Source organism: Lepidochelys kempii, chromosome 11 (assembly GCF_965140265.1).
Source record: "Lepidochelys kempii isolate rLepKem1 chromosome 11, rLepKem1.hap2, whole genome shotgun sequence".
Lineage (NCBI taxonomy): Eukaryota > Metazoa > Chordata > Testudines > Cheloniidae > Lepidochelys > Lepidochelys kempii.
This window is the reverse complement of record NC_133266.1, coordinates 56,068,343-56,096,158: the sequence shown is the minus strand read 5'-3', so window position 1 is coordinate 56,096,158 and position 27,816 is coordinate 56,068,343. Positions and strand designations below refer to the sequence as shown.

General features: G+C 41.3%; 1 protein-coding gene across 4 annotated transcripts in view; it reads left to right on the top strand.

The window, feature by feature from the left end:
- The first annotated feature begins 6,262 nt into the window (after positions 1-6,262).
- Positions 6,263-27,816, top strand: part of STK17B (serine/threonine kinase 17b) — a 30,569-nt gene continuing 9,015 nt past the window's right edge. For 2 of the 4 annotated variants that reach the window (XM_073306248.1, XM_073306245.1), the window contains exons 1-6: positions 6,263-6,372; positions 12,538-12,704; positions 17,305-17,517; positions 24,576-24,720; positions 25,833-25,959; positions 27,579-27,627. In XM_073306248.1, the coding sequence (XP_073162349.1) occupies positions 12,583-12,704; positions 17,305-17,517; positions 24,576-24,720; positions 25,833-25,959; positions 27,579-27,627 (656 nt within the window). In that variant the 5' untranslated portion in view covers positions 6,263-6,372; positions 12,538-12,582. Of the gene's footprint in view, positions 6,373-6,555; positions 6,897-8,720; positions 8,812-9,828; positions 10,024-12,537; positions 12,705-17,304; positions 17,518-24,575; positions 24,721-25,832; positions 25,960-27,578; positions 27,628-27,816 lie in introns of those variants that run through there. The other 2 variants (XM_073306247.1, XM_073306246.1) reach the window with 2 other exon arrangements.

Below are 27,816 nucleotides of genomic sequence, written 5' to 3'. Positions count from 1 at the left end.
CAGCTGCTGAAAATAAACTGAAGCAATGAAGTAGTTAGCTCATTTATCACTGGAGTTAAAATTTCACATTACATTAATGTTGTTGCTCTTACACCAAAGATAGAACAAAAATGAAAGTCTGCAAATTCTAGAGCAACTGCTTAGATTGCCTCCTCACAAAGGGAACTCAACTTGGCAACCAATCAAATCCATCACAGAGATTTTCAAACTGTTTAAAAGATTCAACTGCTTTCAAAAAGCCCTTAGAGCCACTGTCTGTCTGCAAAAAAGCTCTTGGAAACCAAAATGAAGCTTTTATATCTTCAACTTTTATTTTAGTCTTCCCAAGCAATGAGTTAGAAAGCTCTGAATATCACCACAATTTTTTTATAAACTGTTATTCATATGGGTCTTTCCTATGTGGCTATCTCCTGGTGTGAAGATTACTAAATGCAAAGTAATAGCTCTCTCACGCTTTGCAATGTGCAGATCCAGTGCTATTCCAGTGAGGTCCTGCAGATTGTTCTGGGCTCACTCATACAAGCACTAGAAAAAATTGTCAGAGACTACTGAGTAATTCTTGTGACTATGACAATTCAGTGACATGGTTGCTTTAGCCTATAACACAGTGGGAGAACCATAATCATATACAATATACATAATATCATATACAACCATAATCATATACAACTAGTGTTGACGTGGTTAGGCCCAGTCCCCATGTGATAGCTATGGGTTGAATGTCTTGTCCGATAAGAAACTGCATTACAACTAGACAAAGAGGAGAATGTTGCCGGCATGTGTTTGCTGTGTTGTTTACAATATCTCAGAAATCAATGTGCATTTTTGCAGCCCAGCATCTCCCGTAATTGTGCTGTGTGTGGGCTATTTCTCTCCTGTCCACAGTTTCAGGAGGCAGTTCAAAGCTGTAGCACAGCCTGTGCTAGTCATGCCCCATTCTCGAGCCTGCTGCAGATCTTTTGCTTCTGGGGCATCAGTCAGTGGCACTTGTCTTTGCTCCAGATCTTTCCTCTGCTTTTTTCCCCTTTGAGGACAGTACGGCGCAGTCTTCTTTGTTCTCTTCTCCACTCCTGGACCAGGTATTTAGTAGCACATGGCTGAAGCCACATGGAGTCCCTGTGCAGCACTTCTCTGCCAAGCTCCTCTGGCCCCTTTCAGGGATGGCAGAGCAGGTGTAACCCACACACCTTCTGGGTGTGGTGTTCTGTACCATCTAGTGGCACCGAGACCACTTAGAGAGCAATTAATGAGTCTGCTCTACAGCCTTAGCCTTAGCCAGTTGGCTTTTAGCTCCTGCAGTAGAGGCTTATGTACTAAGCTCCAGAGGTCCCTGGTTTGATCCTGCCTGCTGATGACCTGGGGGGAGGGGGGGTCTGTCGGTGTTACACAGGCACACAAACATTGGGCTAAACTTAAAAGATGCTTCATCTGTGAGCCAGCTTTAACAGGCTCTACAGAGGACAAATCATGCCCTGCCTGTTTTCAGCAGCTGACCCTAGTACTGCTCGGGCATGGAGCTGTGAGTCAGACAGGTATGTCGGGACCCTTATCCCTCCCAAGAAGCTGCGACTCCACCACAGAAAAGCCCAACCAGGAAACAGAGCTTCTCCCTGTTCTGCTCTAAGGATGAGGAGGACTGTGGCAACTCAGGAGCACAAGAATAAGATCCTAGCATGGCTCCTGGTACCACCACAAGCCCTGAGATGGGTCCTAAGTGCTCTAAAGAGAGAAGCAGAGCTCACAGTCAGGAATTGAGTCAGGCATTTCTGACAGTCTCCATCCCCCAACCTGGGGGAGCGGGAGTCTAAAAGGGAGAACTCTGAGGGAGAAGTTTCTCTCTCAAATATGCCTAAGGTCGATGCAGCTGGGGCATTTCTAGCAAAGGATATGGTTATTTGACCCAAAGGGGACATTTCCCCCCAATGATCCAATGGATAGGAAGGTTGAAGGAACCCTTACAAGGGACTTTGGTGCTTCCTTAGCCACCCTCAGAGCATCTCTGGCAGCCAAGTGCTTTGTTAAAGCCACATGACTGGAGGACCTTAAAACCCTTAGGGGCAAACCCAGTTTTAAGTCTATACATAAGAAAACCTCCTTATGGTAGCATTTGTTGCTGATGCTTCAATGGATGCTATGAGGTTTTTTGGCAGGGCCATGGAATTTAGATCACTAGCCAGGAGACACGTATGGCTTTGTCCATGGAACGTAGATATTCATTCCAAACAAGTCCTGTGCTCCTCTAAATTAACAAGATCTCTCCTCTTTGGAAAAAAATTGGACAAGATAGTGGCTGAAAACACTGGCAAACCTAAACAGTCTCGTCCCCTCTCCACTTAATACTTTAAAAAGGGACTACAAAGCCATTATCAGACAGACACACTTGCAGAGGTTCCAAAGGAAAGATGAAAGATATGTCAAAGGAAAACTTTGGAACTGAGGAGTGAAAATCTAGAGATACTCCTGCGTCATCCAAGGGCTCATTATGACAATGGGCGAATGTGCCTCTGCCGAGTCTGCCCAGACCTGAGTTTGGGAGCCATGATTTCCCACTTTCCAGATGACTGGTTTGCTTCTACCACAGACAGTGAGGGATAATGTATCAGGGATACTCCCTTGAGGTAAGGGCTCCACCCCATCCTTGCTTCATCCAGTCTCCCATCTCCAGCAACCCTGCCATGTGCAAGCTTGTCCAGAACAAGTTCTCCCATCTCCTGGACAGAGGAGTGATAGGAGTTCCCCCAGAAAAGTGTTCTTAGGGTTTTACTCCATCTTCTTAATTGTTCAGAAGTGCACCAAAGGAGTCAGGGTCATCCTTGACCTCAAAAGACTCACTAAATGGATGAAGAAAACAAAGTTACAGCTGGAGAATCTAGCTTTGATAGTGACATCCCTGTCTTAAGGGGACTTCCTAACCTCAGTGGATGTTGCAGATGTGTACCTCCACAATTCAGTGCACCCCTGCTACTGCAGGTTTCTGAGATTTGCTTACAACATAAATTACTACCAGTGCTGAACACTGCCATTCAGTGTCTCATTAGCCCACTGGGTATTTACAAAAATGCTGGTGGTGATCATAGCCAGACTCAGAACCCAGGTATTCACCTGTATCTCTTTCTGGATGACTTCTTAATCAGAATCCCATGCCAGACCACAGCACACAGTGCCACGATCCAGACTCTGAATCTTCTTTAAGTGCACCAATTCACGATAATGCTAAGAAAAGTTCCTTGGTTCCCTTGACAAGGATTATTCACCTGGATGTGGAGATAGACACATCAGTAGCACAGATCTACCCATCACTTGACACATTCCTGAAGATTCAGAATCTGATATTCATGCTGGTTAAGTGCAGGAGCCCAACCATAGCTTAGTGCCTTCAACTACTGAGCCTTCTGGTCTCTTGCACAGAGGTCACCCCATGGGTGAGATCACACCTCCACAGCCTCCAAGCTTTGCTTCTGAAAGTATAGGACCATTCCCTGGAGCACATTCAAGATCAGATACTGATCTCGAACCAGGTCAGCGACTCCTTGAGACAGTGGACAGTCCTGGGCAATATCCACAGGGATCTCTCCATAAACCTTCTAGACCTTCAGGTTCTCACCATCAATACCAGTCTTGAAGGATGGAGAGCACCTCTGGGACCCAGAAGAAGGTGCAGGGCCCCTGAGGAAAGGAACCACAATCAAACTAGCTCTTCTGAGATTCTAGAACCACATGCAAGGAACCACATCCTGGTCCAGTCAGTCAACATGGTAGTGGTTGCACATACAAACCTGAATACTGCCTTCAGTTCTGGTTTCCCCATCTCAAAAAAAGATATTCACATTGGAAAAGGTACAGAGAAGGACAACAAAAATGTTTAAGGGTATAGAACAGCTTCCATATGAGGAGAGGTTAAAAAGACTGGGACTGTTCATCTTAGAAAAGAGATGACCACGGATGTGATAAAGGTCTGTAAAATCATGAATGATGTGGATAAAGTAAATAAGAGAGTGTTATTTACCGCTTCACATAAACACAAGAACTAGGGGTCACCCAATGAAATTAATAGACAGCAGATTTAGAGCAAACATAAGTACTTCTTCACACAACACACAGTCAACCTGTGGAACTCATTGCCAGGGATGTTGTGAAGGCCAAAAGTATATCTGGATTAAAAAAAAAAATTTAGGGAGGATAAGTCCATCAGTGCCTATTACAATATGGTCAGGGATGCAACCCCATGTTCTGAGTGTCCCTAAACCCCTGACTGCCAGAAGCCTCGACTGGATGACTAGGGATGGATCACTCTCTATAATTGCCCAATTCTGTTCATTCCCTCTGAAGCATCTGGCACTGGCCACTGTTGGAAGACAGGATACTGGGCTAGATGGACCATCGATCTGACTCAGTATGGCCAGTCTTATTTCCTTAACCAAGGAAGGACAAGGAAAGTAGGTCTTTGTGCAGAAGCAATGGAGAAAATTTAGTGGGCAAAATGACTCCCCCTTTCTTACATTTTCTTTCTGCTAGCAGCATCTCCCACAGTTCTACCCACCCTGGACAGCTCTCCAACTATTTGGATAGTTACCATATAAACAAGGACTTACTGTACGTAGTTACTCAGTTAGCATTGGAATTATTGTTACTAATTATTTTCTACAAATTTTTACACAGCTTTGGAATTAATCATCTGGCAGCAGGCTGGAGAAGGGGGTGTAGCTAGCACAGGTTATGCTACAGTTTTGAATTGCCTTTGGAATCTGAAACAGGAGGGGAATAACCCATATGTAGCAGAATTGTGGGTTGCTTGCAGAAAGCAGAAACACTGCTTGCAGAAAGGAAATGATCAGGTAAGAAAACTTCCAGTCCACAATACTGAATGATTTTGCCTAGACTTGACTCAAATGATATGCCCTCCAACTGGTGTGCTATGCACTTCTTAGCATCCCCTAGTGGTCTTCACCTTATATTTCCTCCATAACATTGTCATTTTTTGTTCTTTCCAAGTTCTAGGACTCCAAAGCTACCATTTGTGTACATATTGTTAAACCTTATTCAAATGTTAAGATTAAAAATGATTAACTGACAAGGAAATATATGATACGTGTGTATGAGGTAGATATATTCTGTCTGTGAAGAGTATTTTAGTGGATCTAATACTATACACATAGCAAGTACGGAGGGGAGGAGTTACCAGTTCTTCTGCCTTATCTCTAGAAGCTTTGGAAATATGGCCCTTAGCTATTGCATTTGCACATGTGTAACCTATAAAAAAGTAAATAAGTAAAAGGAAAAAATGTATAGCAATCACGGTCTTTAACTTCCCTCCACGAGAGCAGGGAAATGAAGTGGTGGATAAAGTTTTAAGACTTTGGACCTAAACAACAGGCACGAAGCTACAGCGATATGCAGTAAATTAGAGTAACGCCCTTCTGTCTTAAATGCCTTAAAACATTCCAGTTTTTAAAGTGGCTGCCTCATCTCTTCTGTGAGGGTGTAGATGACAGGGCTCATGATATAGTGTTATCTTCCTTGGGATAGTTTCCCTAACCAGCAAGATGCAGGTTAATAAAGCTAGATTTGCTGCTAGTTTTTTACTGATTTTTTTGTTCGCTGACTAGTTACTGAGAGGGTTTGATATTTCCCTGAATGTGTAGGGCCAACGTCAGAGGTGACATGACAATGTAAATTTCAGTGAATTGGTATGAGGGCAGGTGGGAGCTACCTGTGGTGGGGGCAAAAGCTTAGGAGGAGACATAGAAATGTGGTGAATAAAAGGTAAAAGAAAGAGCATCCACCGAGCTGCTGGTGGTTTTTCCAGTCCCAGCCTCACCTTTCCTCCCACTCAGCCCAAGTTACACCACCGTCCTGTGTCCTAGCAATGAATGCTGTCACACCAGCGGCAGCATCACCTCTGGCAGTGGGGCAGCTTCCTGCCTGGGGCCAGTAACTCCCAGCCCCTGGGGCAGAGCTGATGCTAAACGGTTGCACTGCACACCTAGGTTCACAGCCGGGGCTGCAATGGGCCTTTCGCTCCGTGCTCTCTGCTCCCTCTCGCGTGCCTCCATTTCCCCATCACCCCTCTGGCCCCCCCTCCCTCGCCCTTAGGGCTTCCCCTCGCGTGCCTTCCAAAGTGAGTGGCTGCTTGGGCCCTTCCCTCTGTGGGGGAGTTCCTGCCAATCAGCGAGGGAAGGCCCCGCCCACAGCCGGCGCTGATTGGCTCCACACTGGGTCCGCGGGGCGGGGCGGGGCTGGGGGGGGCCGCGCCGCCGGGTTGCGCTTTTCAAACGCCAACTGTGCGGGCTGCGGTTGGGGCGCCGGGCAGAGCCGAGCGCGAGGGCGGCGCCGTCTGTTTGTGGGGGCGCGTGAGAAGCGGGGTGCTTCGCGGTGAGTGCCCGGGGGACCCTGGCGCGGATGGGACGCCCCGAGAGAGGCGCCTCCAGGCTGCCCCCGGGGTACGTCCCCGAGCGCCACCGAGCCGGGTGGCACCTTCCTCCTTCAGCGACTGGGGGAGCCCCCGCGGCGTAGGGTGGGGGCGGGCACAGCCGGAGCGTCGCCAAGCCCGGGGCGAGCGGCGCCCAGCCCTGTCACCCTGCCGGCGGGTGGCAGCCGCCCAGGGAACCGGCAGCAGAACGCCCGGGGCGCTGGGACTCTCGCCGTCGGCTCCGTGGCTGGCAGGGGGGCAGCCGGGCGGGCCGTTCTCCCACGCACGCTGCCCCCTCAGTGCCCCTCGCCCTCCCAGCGGCGCGCCCCGGGCCCGCAGCGGGCTCAGCCGTAGCGCTCGGCGAGCCGGCCTGAAGGAAGAACCTCTCTGGGGCCGAGCGCCGGCCTCTGTAACGCGTTAGGTGCCTCTCCTGGTAGGCCGTTGTCAGAGCTGGGGAGGGCTGCGCCGCCGGCGAGTGAAGCCCTAGGTACGAAGGGGGGCGTTCGGGGGGGGGGGGGTTGTTGGGGTTAAGCCCTGTTAATTTTCAGTATTTAAGAGAGGTTGCCCAAACTAACTTACTCGGGAAGGCTGGAGGAGTTCCCACGTCCTTCGTTCCGTCCTTCCCACCCAGTGTAAAAATACTCCCGTGTTTTTAACTTTGTTCTGTTACTGGCACGTGAAGTGGGCAACACAGGCCCTAGCATAAAGGGTGAAACAAAACTTAGCAGAGGATGGAGCTTGGTGGGAGGCAGGGTTAATGACTTCACCATCTGTGAAGCTTTCTGTAACCATACTTCCCTACAGGACTCCACAGCAGCGAGAGAAGCTCTTGCTTGTGTGAGTTCTGGACATCATTTTAAGGCTATGGGCGCTGTGGGTCCTACTTCTTACACCCTTGAGAATGCACTCAGACCTCTCTTCTAATTCTAGACAAACCATTTCATATGCTGTCCTGATGTAGTTCACAAATGCCTCTGTTCTTCTCTGCTGAAACTACAGCTTCACAGCTCCAGAGTATAGTTTGTTTTTTTAAAAAATGTCTTTCTTTTGTTTTAGTTGGATAAATGACACTTTATTGTATTTTCTCAGGTTTTTTACCTACTCCCACAACTCATGCTTGAAATATGTCTAACACTGTAGCAAAAAAATGAAATGCTTGAACCTTTATGTTTTCTAATGTTTTATTACTCTGAATTTTTCTTTTTGAAGACATTAAATGTATATGAATTTGAAATTTTCTTTACTTAACTGCCTTTGTTTCCAGTGGAGTTTAAAAAACTAGGGAGCCTGATCCTGTGAACACATTGCATATTTGTCCTGCCTTGAGTGCAGGGCACTGGACAAGGTGGCCTATTGAGGTCCTACACTTCTCTGACTTTTGTGATTGCACAGATCTGCTTTGGGCCATCATGTGGCATCTCTCTTTTCTTGTACCAATATCATGTGATGATATTTAGCATTATTCTGCTGCCTATTTTTTTAAATTTAGTTTGTGTTTCCCCACTGGCTCTTCAGAAGCAGAGCACAAGATGCTTTTGGTCTTACATAAACAATGGCATGCTTTTTTCCCCTTCATATTCTCAAGTAACTGCTATTTTTTTTTTAAAGCTGCATTTGTTATCTAATCATAACAGTGTAAAAGGAGTGCCAACTTTGGCACAATTTAATTTTTAAAAATTATTTAATCCTAAAGAGATTCACAAAACTATAGATATGTCTCTACAATTTATAAAATTCTAGTGAAAAAAGTAGTTTTAAAACAAGCACACACTGCAAGTTTGAAAGCCAAACAATGCAGTAATAAGAACCTAAAAGTAAAACTACATTTTGCTCCATTTGGGCTATTAAAGGTACACCCAGTATAACTAGTGACCAATTGGATTTTCAACATTATTTCACTTTCATAATCTAAGTTGCTATTACTAAAATGGGTAAATAAAGGCTTGTTTATAACGTAACTTTTGAAGTTGTCCTTTAATATGTTATGTTTGGCCTAAATTGTGTTCCCTTTATATTTTAATTAAAAAACTTGTCAAAACTTTGAAACCCTTATACAGTCTTCTTCGAAAAATCCACAAACTGGATTTAATGAGTGTTATTTCTTATAGCCAATAAGTACATGAGTCAAAGTAGTTCCATTCTGAATGTATAAATTCAGAGAACTGGTGATTTCACAGTATTGGTGTGCATGTGTTAGATATGAATGATAACTGGAGGAAGGAAACAATACTTCTTTTGTTGTTTCCCTCCTCCACCCCCAAATTGGAAGATAAACTGCTGACACTGAAGTTGTTTAATCATCTATTCATAGAAATGTAATTCTGGAAGAAATCTCAAGAGGTTATCTAATCCAGCCCTCCTCACTGAAGCAGGACCAAATGGGCTCAGATCATCCCTGATAGGTGTTTGTCTAATATGTTGTTAAAAACTCCAGTGATGGGGATTCCACAACCTCATTTGGTAACCTATTCCAGTACTAAGCTATCCTGATAGTTAGAAAAAATTTTCCTTCTACGTAACCTACATCTTCCTTGCTGTAGATTAAGCCCATTACTTTTTGTACTACCTTCAGTGGACATTAAGAACAGCTGATGACTGTCCTCTTTATAACAGCCCTTAACACACTTTAAGACTGTTATCAGGTACCCGCTCAGTCTTTTATCAAGACTAAAACATTCCCAGTTTTTTAAGCTTTCCTCATAGGTCAGGTTTTCTAAAGTTTTTATCATTTTGTTGATCTCCTCTGGACTCTCCAATTTGTTCCCATCTTTCTTAAAGTGTGATGCCTATAAGAAGACACAGTAGTCAAGCTGAGGCCTCTACAGTACTGAACAGAGCAGGACAATTACCTCCCCTGTCTTACACATGACACTCCAGTTAATATACCCCAGGATGTTAGGGGGTGTGTGGTTTTTTTGTTTTTTTTGTTTTTTTGCAGCTGCATCATTCAATTTGTGATCCATTATTACCCCCAGACTGTTTTTAGCAATACTACCATCTCGCCAGTTACTCCCCATTTTGTAGTGGTGCATTGGATTTTTTTCCTTTTCAAGTGTATCACTTTGCACATATCTGCATTGAATTTCATCTTGTAGATTGCAGAATAATTCTCCAGTTTATCAAGGTCATTTTGATTTCTAATCCTTTTCATCAAAGGGCTTGCAACTCCTCCCAGCTTGGTGTCATCCACAATTTTTTTTAAGCATACTCTCTACCCCATTATCTGAGTCATTAATGAAAATATTGAATAGTACTGGTCTCAAGGCAGACCCCTTCAAGACTCCACTAGATACGATTGAACTTTCAAAAATAGTATAAATTTCTATTGATTTACATTTTTAACTGTTCAAAATCATGTTTTAACTTCACTCTTTTTGTTGTTGTTTGCTGTTGTCCCTAAGTAACGCTGTTATGTTCAGATTTGCATCACGCTTACCATATGACATGAAAGATCACTACTTGCTGTTCTGAGACTTCGGCATAACTGTGTGAGGCTGTATCTTTCAACAAGCAGGGAATCATTGGGAAACTTATTCTTTTAGTGCAGCCTGAATATCTCAAATGCCGTCATTTCAATAACCTTGATGTCTCTATAAAAGACTTCTACATTTAAAGTAAGCCCCGAGTACTGCAATTGGATATATGTGGCTGACCCCTTTTGCCTTTCGTGGTAGGCCCCTCAGGTGGAAGGGCAGCCTGTGCAGACTTGATTGCAGTATCAGGATTTACATGTTCAACTTAAATTTTTGTTTTAACTGTTAAAAACCAAACTTTAAGATATTCAGAGTAGCATAGGAACTGGTTTGCAATGACTCCTCAAACTATGTCAAAGACTCTTATTGCATGCATTTATAGTGCTTCACGTGATTTAGAACATATTTTCCCCTGAAATAGGCTGGATGTTTCAGTCTTTAAATTTTAGGAAGGGCAGTTTGAAGGATGGGTTATAAAAAAAAAAGGGGGGGGGGGAATGGGGTTGAGTGCTGGCTGCCTCATTCTCTTTCAACTGCAGTAGCAAAGAGACCAGAAATCTTACCAGGTTCATGGACCCAGGTTTGTTAGAATGGAGTGTTTCCAGTGATACATCAGCCTTAGTTTAGTTAGGTTTTAATTAGCTAGCTCTCTATATTTCTTGTTGTTTTTTTGTCTAAGACTATTAGTGCCCTGGCATAAGTACTTGGTTCTGACACATTGGAATTGGAGACAGAGAAACCAGAGTTTAAGGTGTGCCTCTTACTTGCTGGTTCTTCCTACTTTGGATGCACATATGCATCATCTGGCCTGCTTGGGTTGGTGTGGGGGAAGGTCATCTAATTTCCTGTTGTTTCATATGCAACACCTTTGACTCTGGGACCAGAAAGGAGCATCAGAATCTCTTGCAACCTATGCTGTAGTAGGAACCATTAGTTAAACGTTCCAGGTCTGAAAATGCAGGTGTCTGTAAGTGCTGGAAGACCAGCCTCAGCTCTGATCCCCAGGTTAAAAAGTCTGGCAAGGTTTCAGAACAGTTGTTAGACTCCCTGGCTTGGGGAAAATCTAAGAAGCTGGTCACTGTGAATTGGTGGAGATTGGCTGTGGCAGAGCATAAAAGCTTGGCCTCACGTGTCGGTATCTGATGAAAGAGCCAGTCCTTGAGAGCATAGCCTTAATGTTCCAGCACTTCTGGATTTGCATATTGAAGTGAAAAGCAAACCTATGCAGAAGTCAGAGCTACAGCAGAGGGTGACATTGAGGGCCAGGGCCATATTATGGAACCGTACCCTGCCCCAGATTCAAGGCCATCAGTTCAGTGCCCAAAACCTCATTTTAAGTTGCTTGCAGCTTCTTTGGAGCCATTGATTTTACTGGAACCATAGTTACTGTGATGGCTCAGGTTCATTGCATCAAGCCATTGGATAATCCTCATTTGAATCTGCCCCTCATGCAGCACTGGATATGTAGTACTCGGTGCTTTATTTTTTTTTAAGGAAAGAACAATAATGCAGGTGCCAAGCTGGTTTCTTCTTTTCCTTTTCCAAGAAAGAAAATGGAAAAAACTTATGTGGATAACCGATTTCCCTAGTGACATAAATCTCACCAGAGAAGTTGGAACTTCCCCCTACTGGTTTTCCAGGAAAAAACCTACTGGTTTTCCAGGAAATGTTTTACCCCTTTGAGCTGTTTGCTTAATCAAGTCATTGTTCTCACCATTGGAAGCCCTCTCAATCTATGCTTTGATCTGGAATTGAGCCACAATCAGCCTGATAGCTTTCCTTGCCTTTCTGCTTCCAGAGAATGGATCAGGGATCCTCCAGAGTAGCATGAAGACTCTTGGTTCCAACCTTCCAAACCATGGTATCACCCTCTTTCATCCAAGGAATTTTGATAAGAAATTCCTTGCTGGGTACTGACATGACTGAGAGGTACCCCGATGGTGAGATTTCTAAGGCACATAGTATGGAAGTGTAGGACAAGGCCCAAAGATTACTTTGAATGTAGCTATGGCCTACACAAACACAGGCTATGAAAATTGCAGTACTGGGTTATAATCTACTGGGTTTTATAGGCAGCTAATGGAAATAATGTTGGCGGGTGTATCTTAAACTTGTATAGCAGTATATTACCAAGGTAACAGAGCTGAGATGCTACATGCACATCAGTAGGTTTTAAATGACCTCACCTAATTATAAGAACATAGCTAGTAACTCATAAGCCTGGGAAGGTGTGCAGATTTATTCCCTGGTTTAATGTTGTATATTAAAGGATTACCACTATTCTTAATAATGAGAACTTATTTTATGAAACTCTTATACAAAATATTCCTCTGCTTTCCTGTTTTCTTTGCTATTTTGATAGACATGGTAAGAACAGAGAGGACATTTTAGATGCTGTACTAACAAATGTGTCACAAACAGTTTTTATATGGCCATAGCTCAGCCTGTTATCCATTGACTTCAGTTCATAAGTGGTCCTTATTCTTATTGGTTAAAAATGTTTTTTTCTAAGAAATGTGAAAAACCATTCATATTTCAAAGGTGTTAAAGCAGCTGTTTTTGATGACATAGCTTTATGAGATGACTTTTCCTGCTGTGCAGCAGTGGGATTTTTGTAGTATTGGTCATATTTAAATGCGTATTTTGCTTTGACAGGTGAAAATAGATAACCAGCAGAAGAGAGAAGACCTTGTGTTAATTATGTCCAGGAGAAAGTCGGAGAGCAAAAGCCTTTTAGGCTTGTTGTCCACATCTCTTCAGACACAAATCAAGATGGATAATTTTTACAATTTTTACATGCTTGATCCTAAAGAGCTAGGAAGGTAAGAACATTTATTTTACATAATGGTTTTGGGGGGAAAGGGATGTAACTTCACATGGAAAAGAAATCCGAGCTGCAGTGGGATATTTGTTGAAAGAGTAATATAGTCCCAGCCTGTGTTGTTTTTTCTAGTAGACTTCACAAGGGGGATCATGTGGAAGAAATGAAGTGCATTTCTTCCTCTGTTCATATCCCCAGACCAGTGGAAAGGTCTATGTGGGGTCTAGGGGAAGATGCAATATAGATGGCTTGTCTGCCCTTTCCACACAAGTGTATGTAGATTTGTGTGTACAGGATCTCCTCTACATGTGTGTCAGGGAGCATGATTCTTTTCTTCTATACACATACTTCAGAAAGATGCTGAAGTAGTCATAATCTAAATAAGACATGGAAAAATTTCAAAAGGTGGATAGTATGAGGAGTAATTATAAGGAAGGGTGGAAGGCAGCATTTCCCAAAGTTTTGAAAGCTGAGTCCCACCTTCAACCCTACCATTTCATGATGTTAAAGGGCTACCCAAAATGTACAATCACTTGAAGTAGACTGTCTAGCTCTTCATTGTATGATACTACTTCTCCTTTCATACATTCTGTGTAGTAGTGAAATACTGGAATCTCAAACAAACATAGCTCACCAGTTACTCTGATCATAGTTTCCAAGATTTTTTTGCAATCCCATTATCTAGAGCCTTACTCTTTTAAATGCAAGCTGAAAATCTGGAGAACAAAGCGAGAGGCCTGTTTGCCCCCTTTCTCTGTCCTCCCCCGCTAGTCTTTGCCGACGCTCTGAGGAAGCATTGATGTATAGATTGCTTGAAGAAATTGATTTTAAAGAGTAGGGAAGGACACCTTGGTCTGTTCTGGGGGTTGGGAGCAGCATGCTAGGAGGCACAAAGCCAAGTGTAGGAAGGACATGAAAGGAGGAGTTCGGAGAGGAGAATGGGAAATATCTGGAAATAAGAGTGGAGATGTAGAATGTCAGGTTTCGTAGGCAAGGAAGTGCTATGGTGTTATGGTAAGGGCCACGTAGCCACGGAAGGGATTCTAAGGATAGGGTGATGTGCTTGGAGCAGAGGAAGTGTGTGATGCCAGTAGTCCTGTTTTAGACAGATTGGAGTGGAGAGATGGAGAAGGCTGCACTATTCATTGTATGTGACAAAGGTGTTAACAAGGGGGACAGTGAAGAAATGACATATTCTGCAGGAAGTCTTTAGCAAAATGTTTCTACTTCACATGTCAGGTGTGAAATAGTACATTCATGTATATCTTATGAAACTTCATTAAATGAATCTCTGCATACCCTGTGTGCATGGTGGTGGTTTACCAGGGATAATCTTAACTATCCATTTCTTTATTTCACTGTTAAAATGTAATGAATTTCCTGCGTTTCTACAGATACTTTTCAATTAAAAAAAAAATCTTTCCTTGAACTTACTGATATATTGTGTCTTAACTCATCTTACAGGTTTTTTTTTCTTAATTAGCACAAGTTTAAATGTATGGTGCATTGCAAATCAAAAGCAATAACTTTTATGAGTAAAAACTCTTGTATCATCTGTTCATGAAATACTATCACTGAGTTTTCAAAACTAGTGTTCACTCTAAGTCAGAGGTGGGCAAACTTTTGGCCCAAGGGCCACATCAGGGTGCGAAACTGTATGGAGGGCCGGGTAGAGAAGGCTCTGTCCCCCAAACAGCCTGGCCCCTGCCCCCTATTCGCCCCCTCCCACTTCTCGCCCCCTGACTGCCCCGACCTATCTACACCCCTGCCCCCTGACAGGCCCCTGGGACTCCCATACCCTATCCAACTCCCCCTGTTCCCTGACCACCCCAGAACCTCTGCCCCATCCAACCACCCCCTGCTCCCTGACTGCCCCCTGGACTCCCTACCCAACCCTCCCACAGCTGTGTGCTGCCCCCTTACCATACCGCTCAGAGCGGCAGGAGTTCGCAGCCCTGCTGCCTGCGTGGCGGCATGGCTGCGAGGAAGGGGGAAAAGCGGGGGAGGGGCTGGGGGTGAGCCTCCAGGGCCAGGAGCTCAGGGACCAGGCAGGATGATCCCGTGGGCTGGGTGTGGCCTGTGGGCCATAGTTTGCCCACCTCTGCTCTAAGTGAAAGGAAGATGTTCAGGAAATTAGCAGGAAAGATCTGACTGTTTACATGAAACTGTGTGCATTCTTCAATAAAGAGCTTATACTTGGACTTTGCTGGTGTTGCCTGTCTCTCTGCGGTCAGACAACGAACCGTGCTGTCTGGGGTTCGAGTCCCCGACAAAACTTAAATGGTTCCTCTTTTTTTTTTTAAATTTAAGTTGTGGTTGGTAGGGTCAGACAAATAAAATATAAGCTTTTGGTGCGTATCTTCAAATTTTATTATATGTTATAGAATTCAATTGATTCATGTTAAACAGATTATTGCAAAGCATTTTCACAGCTGGGAAAGCAGTTACCCATTTCAAATTATCTCTCATAAGAGGGTGTGCATGTCAGGTTAAGAGCATACCTCTACCTCTTTCTTTTAACTAATTCATTTGTTGACAGTTTCATGATATGCACCCCTATCTGTCTGCACATTGTGTGTGGCTTTGGTTTTTTTAAAGCAACATTTTGTTCTTCGTTATTTTACTATCTGGTCTGTTGCAAGATAGTGAGGAAGTATCTAGTCAATATTTTTAACAATAAATACTAGAAATTTGTGGAATTTTACCCCATTTCATAATTCATCAGATTTTATACTAATTGGAAGGTGTATTTAATATTACCTGCAAATGGAAACTGTTTTGTTGAACAGCATGGACATATTTTGTGTAGTGAGTTTGATTCAGACTTCAACAGGGGCCTCAGTCCAGAATCCAGTTTTGCACATGACCTTTTCAAGCACTATCTTTTGTGTGCATAGGTGATAGAATTTACATGTCGAAAGACATCACCTACACACTCAGTGATGTATATGAACAAATGGAGGTAACTCTGAAAATATACAGTATGGTGATCTTTGTATATAAAACTATAGAAATGTTTTTCATATTTACACCATTTGAAATTTTTCATTTTATTTCAAGTGGTGTAATTTTAATTTTATCTTAAGTTCTTAAAGGTTCATGCTGTTTTTTGTCTAATTCTGAAAATACTTCATAATTGTGGAACTAGGCACTTTTGGAAATGTCCTTGTGATCATAAACCTTGCTTTTTCAAGAGTTTGTAACTTGGCTTAGGGAGTACATTTTTTTCTAATTTTCTAAAAGGTCAGCTTGGTTTTTAGAAACAGTATGTGGCTTTCTTCTAAAAACTTATCTTTACCAAAACATATTTTTGCTTCTATACTTAAACAGTTGTCAAGGAAATGAAACGGAATGCTTTGTCTCTGTACTATATTCAAGAAGGGGAGTGATGTCTAGCAGCTAAAAAATAGGACTGAGTGACAAGATTACGGGATTGTATTTCTGGTTTTATCATTGACTTTCTGCATGAACCTGGGCAAGTCTCTTGCTTTTCCATGCCTGAGTTTAGCCGTCTAAAAGTTCATCTTGTAACTCCGCTTTCCAGTTTGTTTTTAAAATAGACAAATAAAACATGTAAGAATTGATTTTTGTAAAAATGGACAAAAGCTGAAACTTCTGTTTGCAATCTTGAGAATTGTTTATGGAGGGAATTTGTGGGCCTTGAAAATCTCCTACACTTAATGGGAGCTTCTTCCCAATAAGGCACACTTTTAGTGAAACCTTAATATAAATCAAGGGAGGCTATCTGTAATTCCCAGAAATTACTTAATCCTAAATTAGAAATAAATTGTCTAAAAATAAACATGACAAATAAAAGAAACTTTTATAACTATTAAGCTGTGTCACAGGAAGGGGAGTGAATCTTAAATGTGTGTGCAGCACTTTGAGATCTTGGCATCGAATGCCCTACATATGCAAAAAAAAATTTAGTGCACATTTAATTTAAAAGAAACAGTACACTAGCCAGGGTTCTCAAACTATTGAGATGTGGTCCAACCTGTGGAAGAGATTCTTTTGTGGATTACCTCCCTTTTTGTTCCCGATTGCATAATATCCCTGTAGTAACAACAATTGCTTATGTGGAAAAATAACTAATTTTAGTTCTTTACTGCAACCTGATTGCATATGAACCTTCATTTTTGATTAAATATTGTATTACCATGGTTTCCTGTCTGAGAATGTTTTAATCCATAAACATTGAAGAAATGCAGTAAAAGTTTCCTAGATGCCTGAAAGAACCTGCCATTTGGTTTTGTAGCTCACAGTGAAACCATGCTATATAGGTGCTGTCTAACTACTTTTTTTGAACATGTAATTCTCTTTGGAGAATAATGTACTAGAAAAATATTAACATATCTTCAGGACCCAAAAAAAGTGGTCTTTGGATCTTGAAAGCTTGTCTTTTTCACCAGCAGAAGTTGGCTCAATAATCTATTAGCTCACCTACCTTGTTGCTCTTATATCCTGGGACCATCATAGCTACAACAACACTGCAAACAGCTATTTATCTTAAGTATTTGTGAAGTGCCCATACCTAAGCTTCAGTGTAACTGTCATAATTTTCACTAAAGAAATCTTAATCTTTTCCATTCTCTTTGCAGAGGAAGATGTGCTGTGGTTAGAAAATGTATAGCTAAATCCACAGGCCAAGAATACGCAGCTAAATTTCTAAAGAAGAGGAGAAGAGGACAGGACTGCAAAGCAGAAATTTTACATGAAATTGCTGTGCTCGAATTAACAAAGTCTAGTCCTCGTGTAGTTAATCTCCATGAAGTGTATGAAATGACAAATGAAATCATCTTAGTGTTGGAATAGTAAGTATGCATTACATCAACTTCACTATTTATAATAGATTTGTTAACATTCATTGTTTGTATCAGTTGACCAAAAGTAATTGGGAGAACAACATATAAGTGTATATACAGTGTAGTTAAAATTTCCTTTTGTCCCTTGTGTCCCTTGTGACCTAGAATTTTCCAGGTATGATTTATATTCATGTCAAAAGATGTGTTGAAACCATCATAGTTAATTTACATGCTTTTGTGCTTTGTAAATGACAGTTTTCATCATCAATTATAAATAACTAATACAAGATAAATATTGCAGAAACAATAAAATTTATGACAGGTTTCAGAGTAGCAGCCGTGTTAGTCTGTATTTGCAAAAAGAAAAGGAGTACTTGTGGCACCTTAAAGACTAAATAAATAAATAGATAGATAGGTTAGTCTTTAAGGTGCCACAAGTACTCCTTTTGTTTTTAATAAAATTTATGCTATAGTGACATAAATCAAGAAAATTGAACAATATATATAATAGTGCTATACTTAAAGTTCAAAAATAAATGAATATAATTAGATTAATAAACATGCACACTTAAAACTGCATTCAGGAAATGCAAAAATTAAGACTTGAGTGACAGAATTAACATGGTTGCATTATGCAACTTCTGTGTTTTATGGTATACATATTGGGACAAACACAGCGCTAGTTACATATTTCACCAGGAAAAACAAGAGTAGAAAATGATTGTGAAAACATTGGAGTTGGGACCTTTACTTTTGCATCTTTTACTCCTGTTTTTTTTAAAAAGGGAAAAAAATTACTGGTGCTTAATATATAATATTTAAATTAACCCAAGTAGGTTTTGAAGATTGATCCTCTGAAAGGGATTTATCTGGAGAAGGAATGAGTTCCCACTCTTTTTTTTTTTTTTTGCATAGGTACATTTTTCTTCATGTTCTTCATAATTCTTCAAGTTAATGGGGAAACGTATGTTTATGTTGTGACAGACATCTTTAAGACAAAATTGTGGAGAGACCCTAACATTAAAGCAACTAATTAATGACTGTTCACTTATTGCTGAATATGGATATTCAGGTTAAATGTTCTGTATTCGGGGTGGGGGGACGGGGACGACGACAAAATTCCTTACCAATATTAAAAAGAACAGACCTCTGAAACCAAAAGTTTTAAATATGACTTATCCTCCCTCCATCCTCCTATGCTGCTTGCTTTTATCAGATTGTGCTGTGTTTTGGCCACGTCCTATCTAGCTAAGAGAAGTAAGATCCTTTTTTTTTTTTTTTGTCAGTTCCTGGCTGAAAATTAGTCAGTTCCACTTTTGTCTCAGTTTCTGATCAATATTATTTTCAGGTTTTCATGCACTCATAATGTTGCAAACACTGTAGAGGCAATGTTTTTTGTTTAAAAATACCCCTGTCAATTTTAAATACACAAAACAGGTATTTCTGTTGGTAATCAGGTTTTGTAAAATCTTCTGTATAATCATATTAGATCAAATTCAACTAGTGTTTGTGTAAGTAGACTTTTTTTTTTAATAATCATTTCCCTAGGAGAACAGTCTTTTTAATGTCAGCCACCAAGAGAAAATGTACACTGATCCCTTGTAAGAGGTCTGGGTTTACTAGCATACTCCATGCATGCTTTTTTGCTAGTAACTCTCTTACACCATGTTCCTGACTTTGAGAAGTGTTGGACACTTGCAGTTCCTATTGACTCCAACTGGTGTTTAGATGCCTGGTTCTCAGAGGTGCTGAATATCCACTCTGGTTGCTCAGGACCTCTGAAAATCAGGCCATGTATTTTAGGTACCCATGTCTGAAAATGGTGGCTGTTGTCGAAGACCATTTTGATATCTGAAATTTATCAGTTCTTGCTAGCTGTGTATACACACACTTTTTTATAGGAACAATAGTGTCCAGGGTGTGAAATAAATACTACCGACTAGACTAAGTTTCTCTGAGCAAATAAAGTTTTTTATTTTTAGTAGCTTCATTGATTCTTAATGTTTTTCCAAGTTAGAGTGTGTCAAGATTACCAAACTCATTTAATGTAGGTTCTAAAATTTGTATCAAACTGTGCTGCTGGATGTCAAAGGCAAGTGCTTTTTCTGTCAGACTGTCTGTTTCCCAACACATCCTGATGGCTCAAGTAGCTTAATCAGTCAAACTGGAATTAGGGACAAAGTCCTGACAAATTTTGGACTTTCTGCTTTCTCTAGCTTTTATCTTTTTATCTTTATGCTTCTATTTCAGCTCAACAGCTGTTTGTTTTACTTGTATCACTAATGAGCTGCAACAAGGTACTCATGGTAAGCAGAGTTAATCTTAACTGGCTATTTTATAGAAGTGTTCAGCAGCCTTTAGTTCAATTTCTTTAATAATTTCAGGATTTTACCTGATTATTTTCTTATGTTTTTTGAGGTGACGAGCTACTTACACTTTTTAATTATGAAGTCTTTAGTGTAGAACTAGATGGTATCCTGTTAAGTACATGTCCATTCATTCATTTAACTCTCAGACAGTTCTTTCACAGACCAACTGCAAAGCAAAAAAGTCATACTGTTTTATGGCAGACTGTTCTTAAAAGTCTTCTAGTTTCTGTTTGGTCAGATTAGATATACGGTAAGCCCAGGGTTCAAACTCAGGTTTGAGCCCTCTGTCTACACACACATTGTGCCAACCCAGTGCTTGGACCCAGAGTCCCAGGATCCATGAGAATGGAGGGTCCAAGCCTGAGTCAAGCAGGACTCATGGTTCAAGCCCTGTTGTTTTGCAGTGTCGATGCAGTGCCACTGGACATATGCTCTCGTGTTCTGTCAAACGTATTCCACAATCCCATGGGCCAACTGTCTTTGTTCTCTGGAAAGTCAAGTTTTCCCACACTGTGCCACAATATTAGCATGAGATATGTACTCCTGAGGGAATTCTGCGCCAAAACATTAAAATTATGTGCACAATATTTTAAAATTCTGCAAATGTTGTTTGTCAATAAATAAATGTGGCTCCAGCATGGCAGTGAGGGCCACAGGCCACTGGCTGCATTGAGATGGGAGATCATCCTGATGCCCCCACCTCCCCTGGTACAGGGACTTGGCAGTGAGGCTGCACCTGACCCTGACACAATGCAAGAGCTGGACCTGCACCAGAAACACCCTGGTGCCCTGCCCCTCTGTGCCAGACACACCAGGTCAGCCCAGCAGGGTCTAAGTGTGGTGTGAGAGGTTTCTGTGTAGGGTAATCTGAGTGCTGGCAGCTCAGTGGGAGATCTGGATGCACAGGGGCTTATTGTGGATGTTCCCACCAAAGGGGCAATGGGACTCTGCAGGGGATCAGGTGAAGGTGGTTGGGGCTCAGCAGGGGAGAGGGGTGTCTGGGTGTGGGAAGATGAGGCTTGGTTGGGGGAGTCTGTGTGTGGAGGGGCTCAGTGAGAGGGTCCGGTGCTGGGGGAGTGAGGCTTGATGGGGTGGGGGTCCATATGCAGCTAGTTGGGTGGGGTTCCTGGTGCGGGGAGGCTTGTCAGAGAGGTCCAGGTGTGGGGATAGGGCTCCTCAGGGTGAGGGTTTGATGAGCCTGCTTAACAAGGGAACCCCATCTGCTGCCAAGCGGGCACCACATGCCAGGCTTCTGCTTCCCCCCCATGATTGCACTATCCCCTTTTCTTTTCCATCCCCCGCCCCTCACATTCCTCTCCTTCTGCCCTATTCCACCCGTCGTCTTCCCCTCATCCCCGCTTCCTTCATTTTCTCCCCCCCCCCCACCTCCCTCCCTCAGCTGCACCACAGGCACTCATTGTTGCACAGAAAACAGGAAGGCTTCCAGCACACAGAAGGGGCACACAACTGCATTAGGACCCAGGAGGCGGCATTCGGTTGCATAGTCAGTGGAAACAGCCTGCTTCAGCTGGGCAGCTCAGTGCTTGCAGAAATGGAGGGAGGGCAGTGGCAAGTAACCCTGTGTGCCCCTCCATGCCTCGTCTCTGTTTAGGGGGCAATCCCACCCCAATAAACTGTGCTGCAGGGTAATTTCCTCATTACCACCATCGCCTCCCCTCCCTGCATGGCTTCCCTTTGCTTTCCTGCTGTTTTCTGCAGGGAAGCACAGGAATTCTGCAGGGGGAGGGAGGGAGGAGTGTTTTCTGTGTGAGTGTAGTCCCGCAGAATTCCCCCCTCCCCGGAGTAGATATGGGTGGTTGGACTTCGGCCTGCATAATGCAGTGTAGAAACTAGAGTCCCAGGTTGGGACCCAGATTTCAACAATCCGTAAACTGGGATTACAATTGAGTATAGACACTTGAGCCCTAGATTAACAATCCCTGGGTCTGCTAACTTGAGTTCTTCTACCCCGGGTTTACATCAATTGCAGTATAAACATACTCTGAGTGTGCCTATACCCTGTTTACACTGTAAACACCCCAGCTGGCCTGTGACATCTGAGTTGGGCTGTAAGGCTATTAAACTGCAATGTGTGGGCTCAGACTGGAGCACAGGCTCTGGGACCTGCCCCCCACTCAGAGTCCTAGTGCAAGTCTGGATGTCTACACTGCAGTTTTATAGCCCTGCAGCCTGAGCCCTGCAAGCCCAAGTCAGCTGACACAGGTGTTTTATTGCAGTGTAGACATACCCTGAGTGTCCTTGCTTTTACTTTGGAGGATCTTGGCAAGGTTTTCTGAAGACCTGAATATTGAGGTTACTTGGGATTGTATACTGAGCTGTAGTTTCTACCTTCTCCCCACTTCACTCAAAAGAGAGAGAGAGAGAAGGGGATGCTGATTCTTAGGCAACCTTAAAGAGTGCTGTAACAGGGATTTGAATGTTTCTTCAGCAACTCTGTATCAGGGTCATTATTCTTGTCATCTGTGCTGGAGATCTGTTGGCAGGTTCCTCCACTCTGTACCCAAAGAGAAGGCATCTTTTGCAAATGGTGCACAAGTGGTTTGTAACTTCATTTGTGCACATTATACTGAGAAAATGAGACATCCAAAGTGGATCTTCCATCCTTCAGGGACAACACCACATCTCTTCTCTGCTGCCCAAGAGCTAGCAGGATCCAGACTTCTTGACAGAAGCATTCATATTATACTGGAGTCATGTATTGATATGCTTTCCCTTATATTTTTGAGTCAACAGAAAGATGAAGCTCATCTTGTCCCCAGATCTAGGCTTGGAATCATCCGTTTTAGTGTTTAATACACTACCCTTCTTTCCAGGGTGCCTGGACCTTTCGTTTTGGAAGTGGAGCCAAATTCTTCACCTAGCAGCATGGCTTTTGGCAGCCTATGAGATGCAAATCTTCAGTTTTTTGCTCTAGGTGCCACAAGATCTTCTGAATCTAGGAAGTAGGCTACCAGAAGTCAATATTATCTAAAATATTACAATGTGTATCTTTCATATACATCTGTTAAGTTCATATTTAATAATACAAGCAAACAGCAGATAAAAAGTGCCTGTATCTTCCTCAATTTTCTCTTTTGAGCTACTTAATTTTACTTAGAGTGCACCTGGCAGCTATAGAAGCTTATCTTCAAATCCATCTTTTTTTTTTTTTTAAATTCATCATTCATCTCAAACTAGAGAGAGTAGAACAGAGTAGAGACTGAAGCACTGAGGAGAGATTTAGTGCTAATTTCAAGCTGTACATGCATGGAGAAGGAAACAATGGCACAGATACAAAGTGCATACTGTAACCAAGAAACTACATGCATCACATTTATTGAACTTTATTTTCATCTTGTTTTCTTTATGCTATCCCAGTGGTTGGTTTTATTTTCATAGAACTAAGTGATATAGTTGCTTCAGGGAAAGCATGGATCTGGTTTGCCAAAACCTAAATCTGACAAAATCTCAGGTTTTTAAATAGTGTGCAATCCAGAAAAATACATGGAGTATGCATAAGCATTTTTTACATGGTGGTGGTAGCACACAGGCATTGTACAGTTGCAGATTTTCGATGTCTGGATAGGTGGTCTTGGATAGGATCTTCTACAGTGAGAATATTTGAGCACCCCATGACATAAGGGCTCTTGCTAGAAGTCATTGGCTTTAGACGAATGGTTTAAGGCATGGCAAGGATTATGACTCTTCCTTTTAGATAAGTTTTCTTGGAATGTTGCTTGCTGATATCCCCACTATAGCTTTGGAAAAATCACTTGATTTTTTTATTTAAAAAAATCCTCTGCTCTGGGGGTGCCTTATGCTGTCAGTTTTCATTGACTCACTTTTTTCTAGACCTTTATTTGCTGGGTTTCTTAGTGAGGGTGCTGATTCATTGACCTTGAGCAACATTGACTAAGGAATAAGATTTCACACCAATACCACAACATTACTAGACTTCTTTCCCAGTAACTCACTTTTTTTTTTTTTTTTTTTTTTTTTTTTTTTCTGTTAGAATTTTATCTCTAGTTCTTTCTCAGCGGGACCAAGAGCCCAACACGGGTGGTGGTTTTTTCACTTTCTTCTTCCACCACATTAATTTCCTTCTATTTCATTAGAGGCTCTTCTTGTATGTATTTTGAGTGATTGACTGCAATGTTTTTGCCCCTGAAGGAGTTCAACCAGCAAGAATATTGTTAATTTCCAACTAGGATTAGCATTAGTAACTGGTCTAATTGAGGCTTTTGCCTTGTTCAGGAGATTCTTGATTTTGACTTTCAGTTAAGTAAATCCTTTTGTGGAGGGCTGGAAGAGAACTAAAGATGATCATCCTGTGACTTGGTGTAAAAGTTTTAGAAACTGGGTTGAAATTTTCAGATCAGTGCAAGGAAGCCACACCTTCCACTTGGAAATCTCAACACACATTTCCTACTATGAAATTCCTTTTTGTCTTTGCCTGTTTGCATTTTATAACATTTTTTTTGTAGATCAACAGGCTGATGAATACATTAAAAATACCATAAAGTTTTAGGATTTTTAACTTTCTCAACAGCCTCTCTTTAAATGTGCAATAATTTGAATTGTAAAGACATTTGGGCAGTTTTACTACTCTAATACTCTTCTTAAATTTGGCATTTATGTCAAAATGATTAAACTTAGTACATCTAATGTGGCTTATGTATATTTATCTTCTTGTTTCAGTGCTGCCGGAGGTGAAATCTTTAATTTGTGTGTCCCTGACTTAGATGAGAGAATTGAAGAAAATGATATTATCAGACTTATTCGACAAATACTTGAAGGACTCTGCTGTCTGCATGAAAACAATATTGTGCATCTTGATTTAAAGGTAAAATTACATGTTATTCCAATAACTTACCTTTTTTCGTTCTGCTGGTTGGTTCAATATGTCAGCACCAAAATCAAGTCTGTATAAAAAGGAGGTGTGGGATATGGCTACATCAAAACGGTTTGGAAGACGTGATGGAAACACACTGGCATAACTGTTGCAATTTTAAGATGTGTATTAGGGTGTGATTAATTACTTGCATCTTAGCGCACATACAATAGATATAGGCACCTTAGAAATGCACATAATGACAGTATCTTATGCAAAGTCAAGGTTCTTACATTCAATATAGCCAAGTTAATATTAGTGTATGTAGTAGTTGCTTGTTAAATATTCCCGTTAATACATTGTGATTAAAAACCAAAAACAGGCTGTATATCTTGACCAAGTCAACACTGATGTAGGAACTAGCACTTGCATTTCCAAACTCTCAATTTTATCAATGTGAAAACTGAACTTTTCAGTAATGTAGAGTTTTTTTCAATATATATCCCTTTTTATATTAAATTAATTGTACTTAACCTTAGTATTTAAATGGACCCAGTCAGGCCTCTGAAGTTCGTGTCACTGAGATGAAAAGAACCTGCAAGGGGAGAATTAATACCGTTTGCTACTACTATTTGAATCAGTCTTTTGCAAGGCTGGGTTTAACAGGGCTGCAGAATGTGTTCACACTCTAATGGCTGTATCTTGGCAACTGAAAGAAACTTTTACAATAAATATTATCTTACAGAACATGGAAAAATGCAGCTATAATTGCAGAAGGATTCTGAGCATGCCACAGTTTGTGTTTTCTTGAAAATGATTATTCTCCTGTTCCTCATAAGACAGTGTGACTTTGGAGTGGATTGTACTATCTGAGTAAAATATTAGTCTTCCACCTTTGTGTTTTTAGCAACGGTGTAAGAGCTGCAGATATCAGGGTCTGGCTTTGGTCAGAGAATGTTACAGATGGGCATCAGAAATGCTTTTTGTGGATTCTGTTTTAACAAGGTAACATTAGCAGAATGCTTAAATACAACCTAAATGTCACTGGTATACACTGTTTACCATTTAAATCATACTTACATATTTATGCCTTAAAGACTAAATATTAATCTTTCTCCATTTAGCCTCAGAACATCTTGCTGAGCAGTTTCAATCCTCTTGGTGATATAAAAATTGTAGATTTTGGTATGTCTCGGAAGATCGAGAATGCTAGTGAACTGCGGCAAATCATAGGAACTACAGAATATCTAGGTAAGGAAGGGCTTGTTTCCTTCTAAAATTCTTGTATGCAAATTAAAACAATAGTTCACTGAATTTGAAAGCTAGACGTGTACAGTGCTATATAAGCTCAAAGTCCTGAGACTCTTGTACCTAGTGTCTTGTGTCTGTTAATGGTGGCCACATGTTGTATTTTGAGTGGGGTTGGTTTTTTTAGTAGTGTGTAGACCAGGTGAGACTTAATCATTTTCTTTTTAAAAGTTAAAAATATTTGTGCACTGAAAACAGAAGTGGTATATAAAGTCGTACTGTTTTCTTTTTAAAATGGTGTTTAATTTTGAGAAATTGCATAGTTAGAACCTTGCTAATTCTCTCTAATGACTAGGTGGCCCAATGCAAATACATGCTAATATGCAAAATTTTCATTAAAGTGAGCAAATAATAGAACAAGGTTAATGTAACTTATAGACACAGTCAGTTGGGGTTTAGCTCTAATTTGATTCTACAGGGCACTACTAGTTTATTATATCTTCATATGAGATGAGTGGAAGCATCTGCTATTAAATTCTTGTGGTGGAGAAAGATAGGCAACTTTTTATGTTAGGTGTGCATTCTAGTGAAGCTGATCAGTAAGATTAAATTATCCTCTGGAGAGGAAGTGGAGGGAAAACATCCAGATTTTTTTAAAGACCTACATCTCTGAGGAAACTTCCTTCAAATTCTGTCTTTAAAATTGGTTCAGTGGAGCTGTAGTGAACAGTTAAGGCTGCTTGGAGCCACAGCATAGAATGGGTTCCGCTGACTTTAAAAATCACTTTAGCTAAACCAGTTTTAAAACTGGTTAGAATATATGTGAAACTTCCTAGTATAGGCCAGTCCTTTATGTTCAGCCTAAGATCTTATTTATGTAAAGAAAATGATCACTCGAAGGATGAGTTTAACTCTTTAGAATGCTTGGTGTCAACACAAGTGTTTCAACCAATTTACAAGTATTCTAAGAATGGGCTGAAGTAGAGTAGACTTCCAGCAGTTCTAAAAACCAATTCAGTGCTATTGTTGCTGTGGACAAGCCAATATGCGTCAGTCAGGTCTCCTTACTGCTGTCCCACGCTATGTTGTAGTGATCTTTTTGGTATCAATAGAGTACTTGGCTCTGGGAGCTGTACCAGGAACTTTGGGATAGGCACCTAGAAGGCATTGCAGCTGAACTTGTTTAGAACAGCACTAATGTGGATACAGGACAGGTCACAAACTGATTCAGCAAGTAGCATCATAGTATGAGTGCACTGAAATGTTTGTGTTTAAAATAGCTTCATCTCTTTGGTTCAACAAAGAATTGAACTGTCTAAATGTAAATGGGTCAGGTGGCTGTAAAAGAAGCTTCCAGTCTAGTGTTACAACTCTAAACCTGCTGTGTGTAAGCAACTGCCAATCCATAAGTGATTTTAGTGTTCTTCAGAGACATCAGTGTATTTCCTTCATCTTCAGTCTTGTAACTAAATATAATAGTAATAGAGACTTCACAAACTACATGTTAGTATTTTAGCATAAACTTGCCAAAAATCCATAGTATGACCAATGTTGTTTGAATAGGACATAGCATATTACATATTTTTAATCATGCATTGAAGGGTATCGCTTTGTTTTCCCAGCTCCAGAAATCTTAAACTATGATCCTATTACCACGGCTACAGATATGTGGTAAGTTTATTTCTTCTAAAGATAATAGTAACTAAGTTTAAATAAATTGGACATTAAATAATTCAGATATCAGCTACTCTTGCACACTTTTTTTCCTAAAAAAATCCTTTACTTTTCCATCATTATCTGATATGGCAGGAACACTTTAGCCAAAATGTTAATTTTCCACTATTTACATTTTAAAGCACT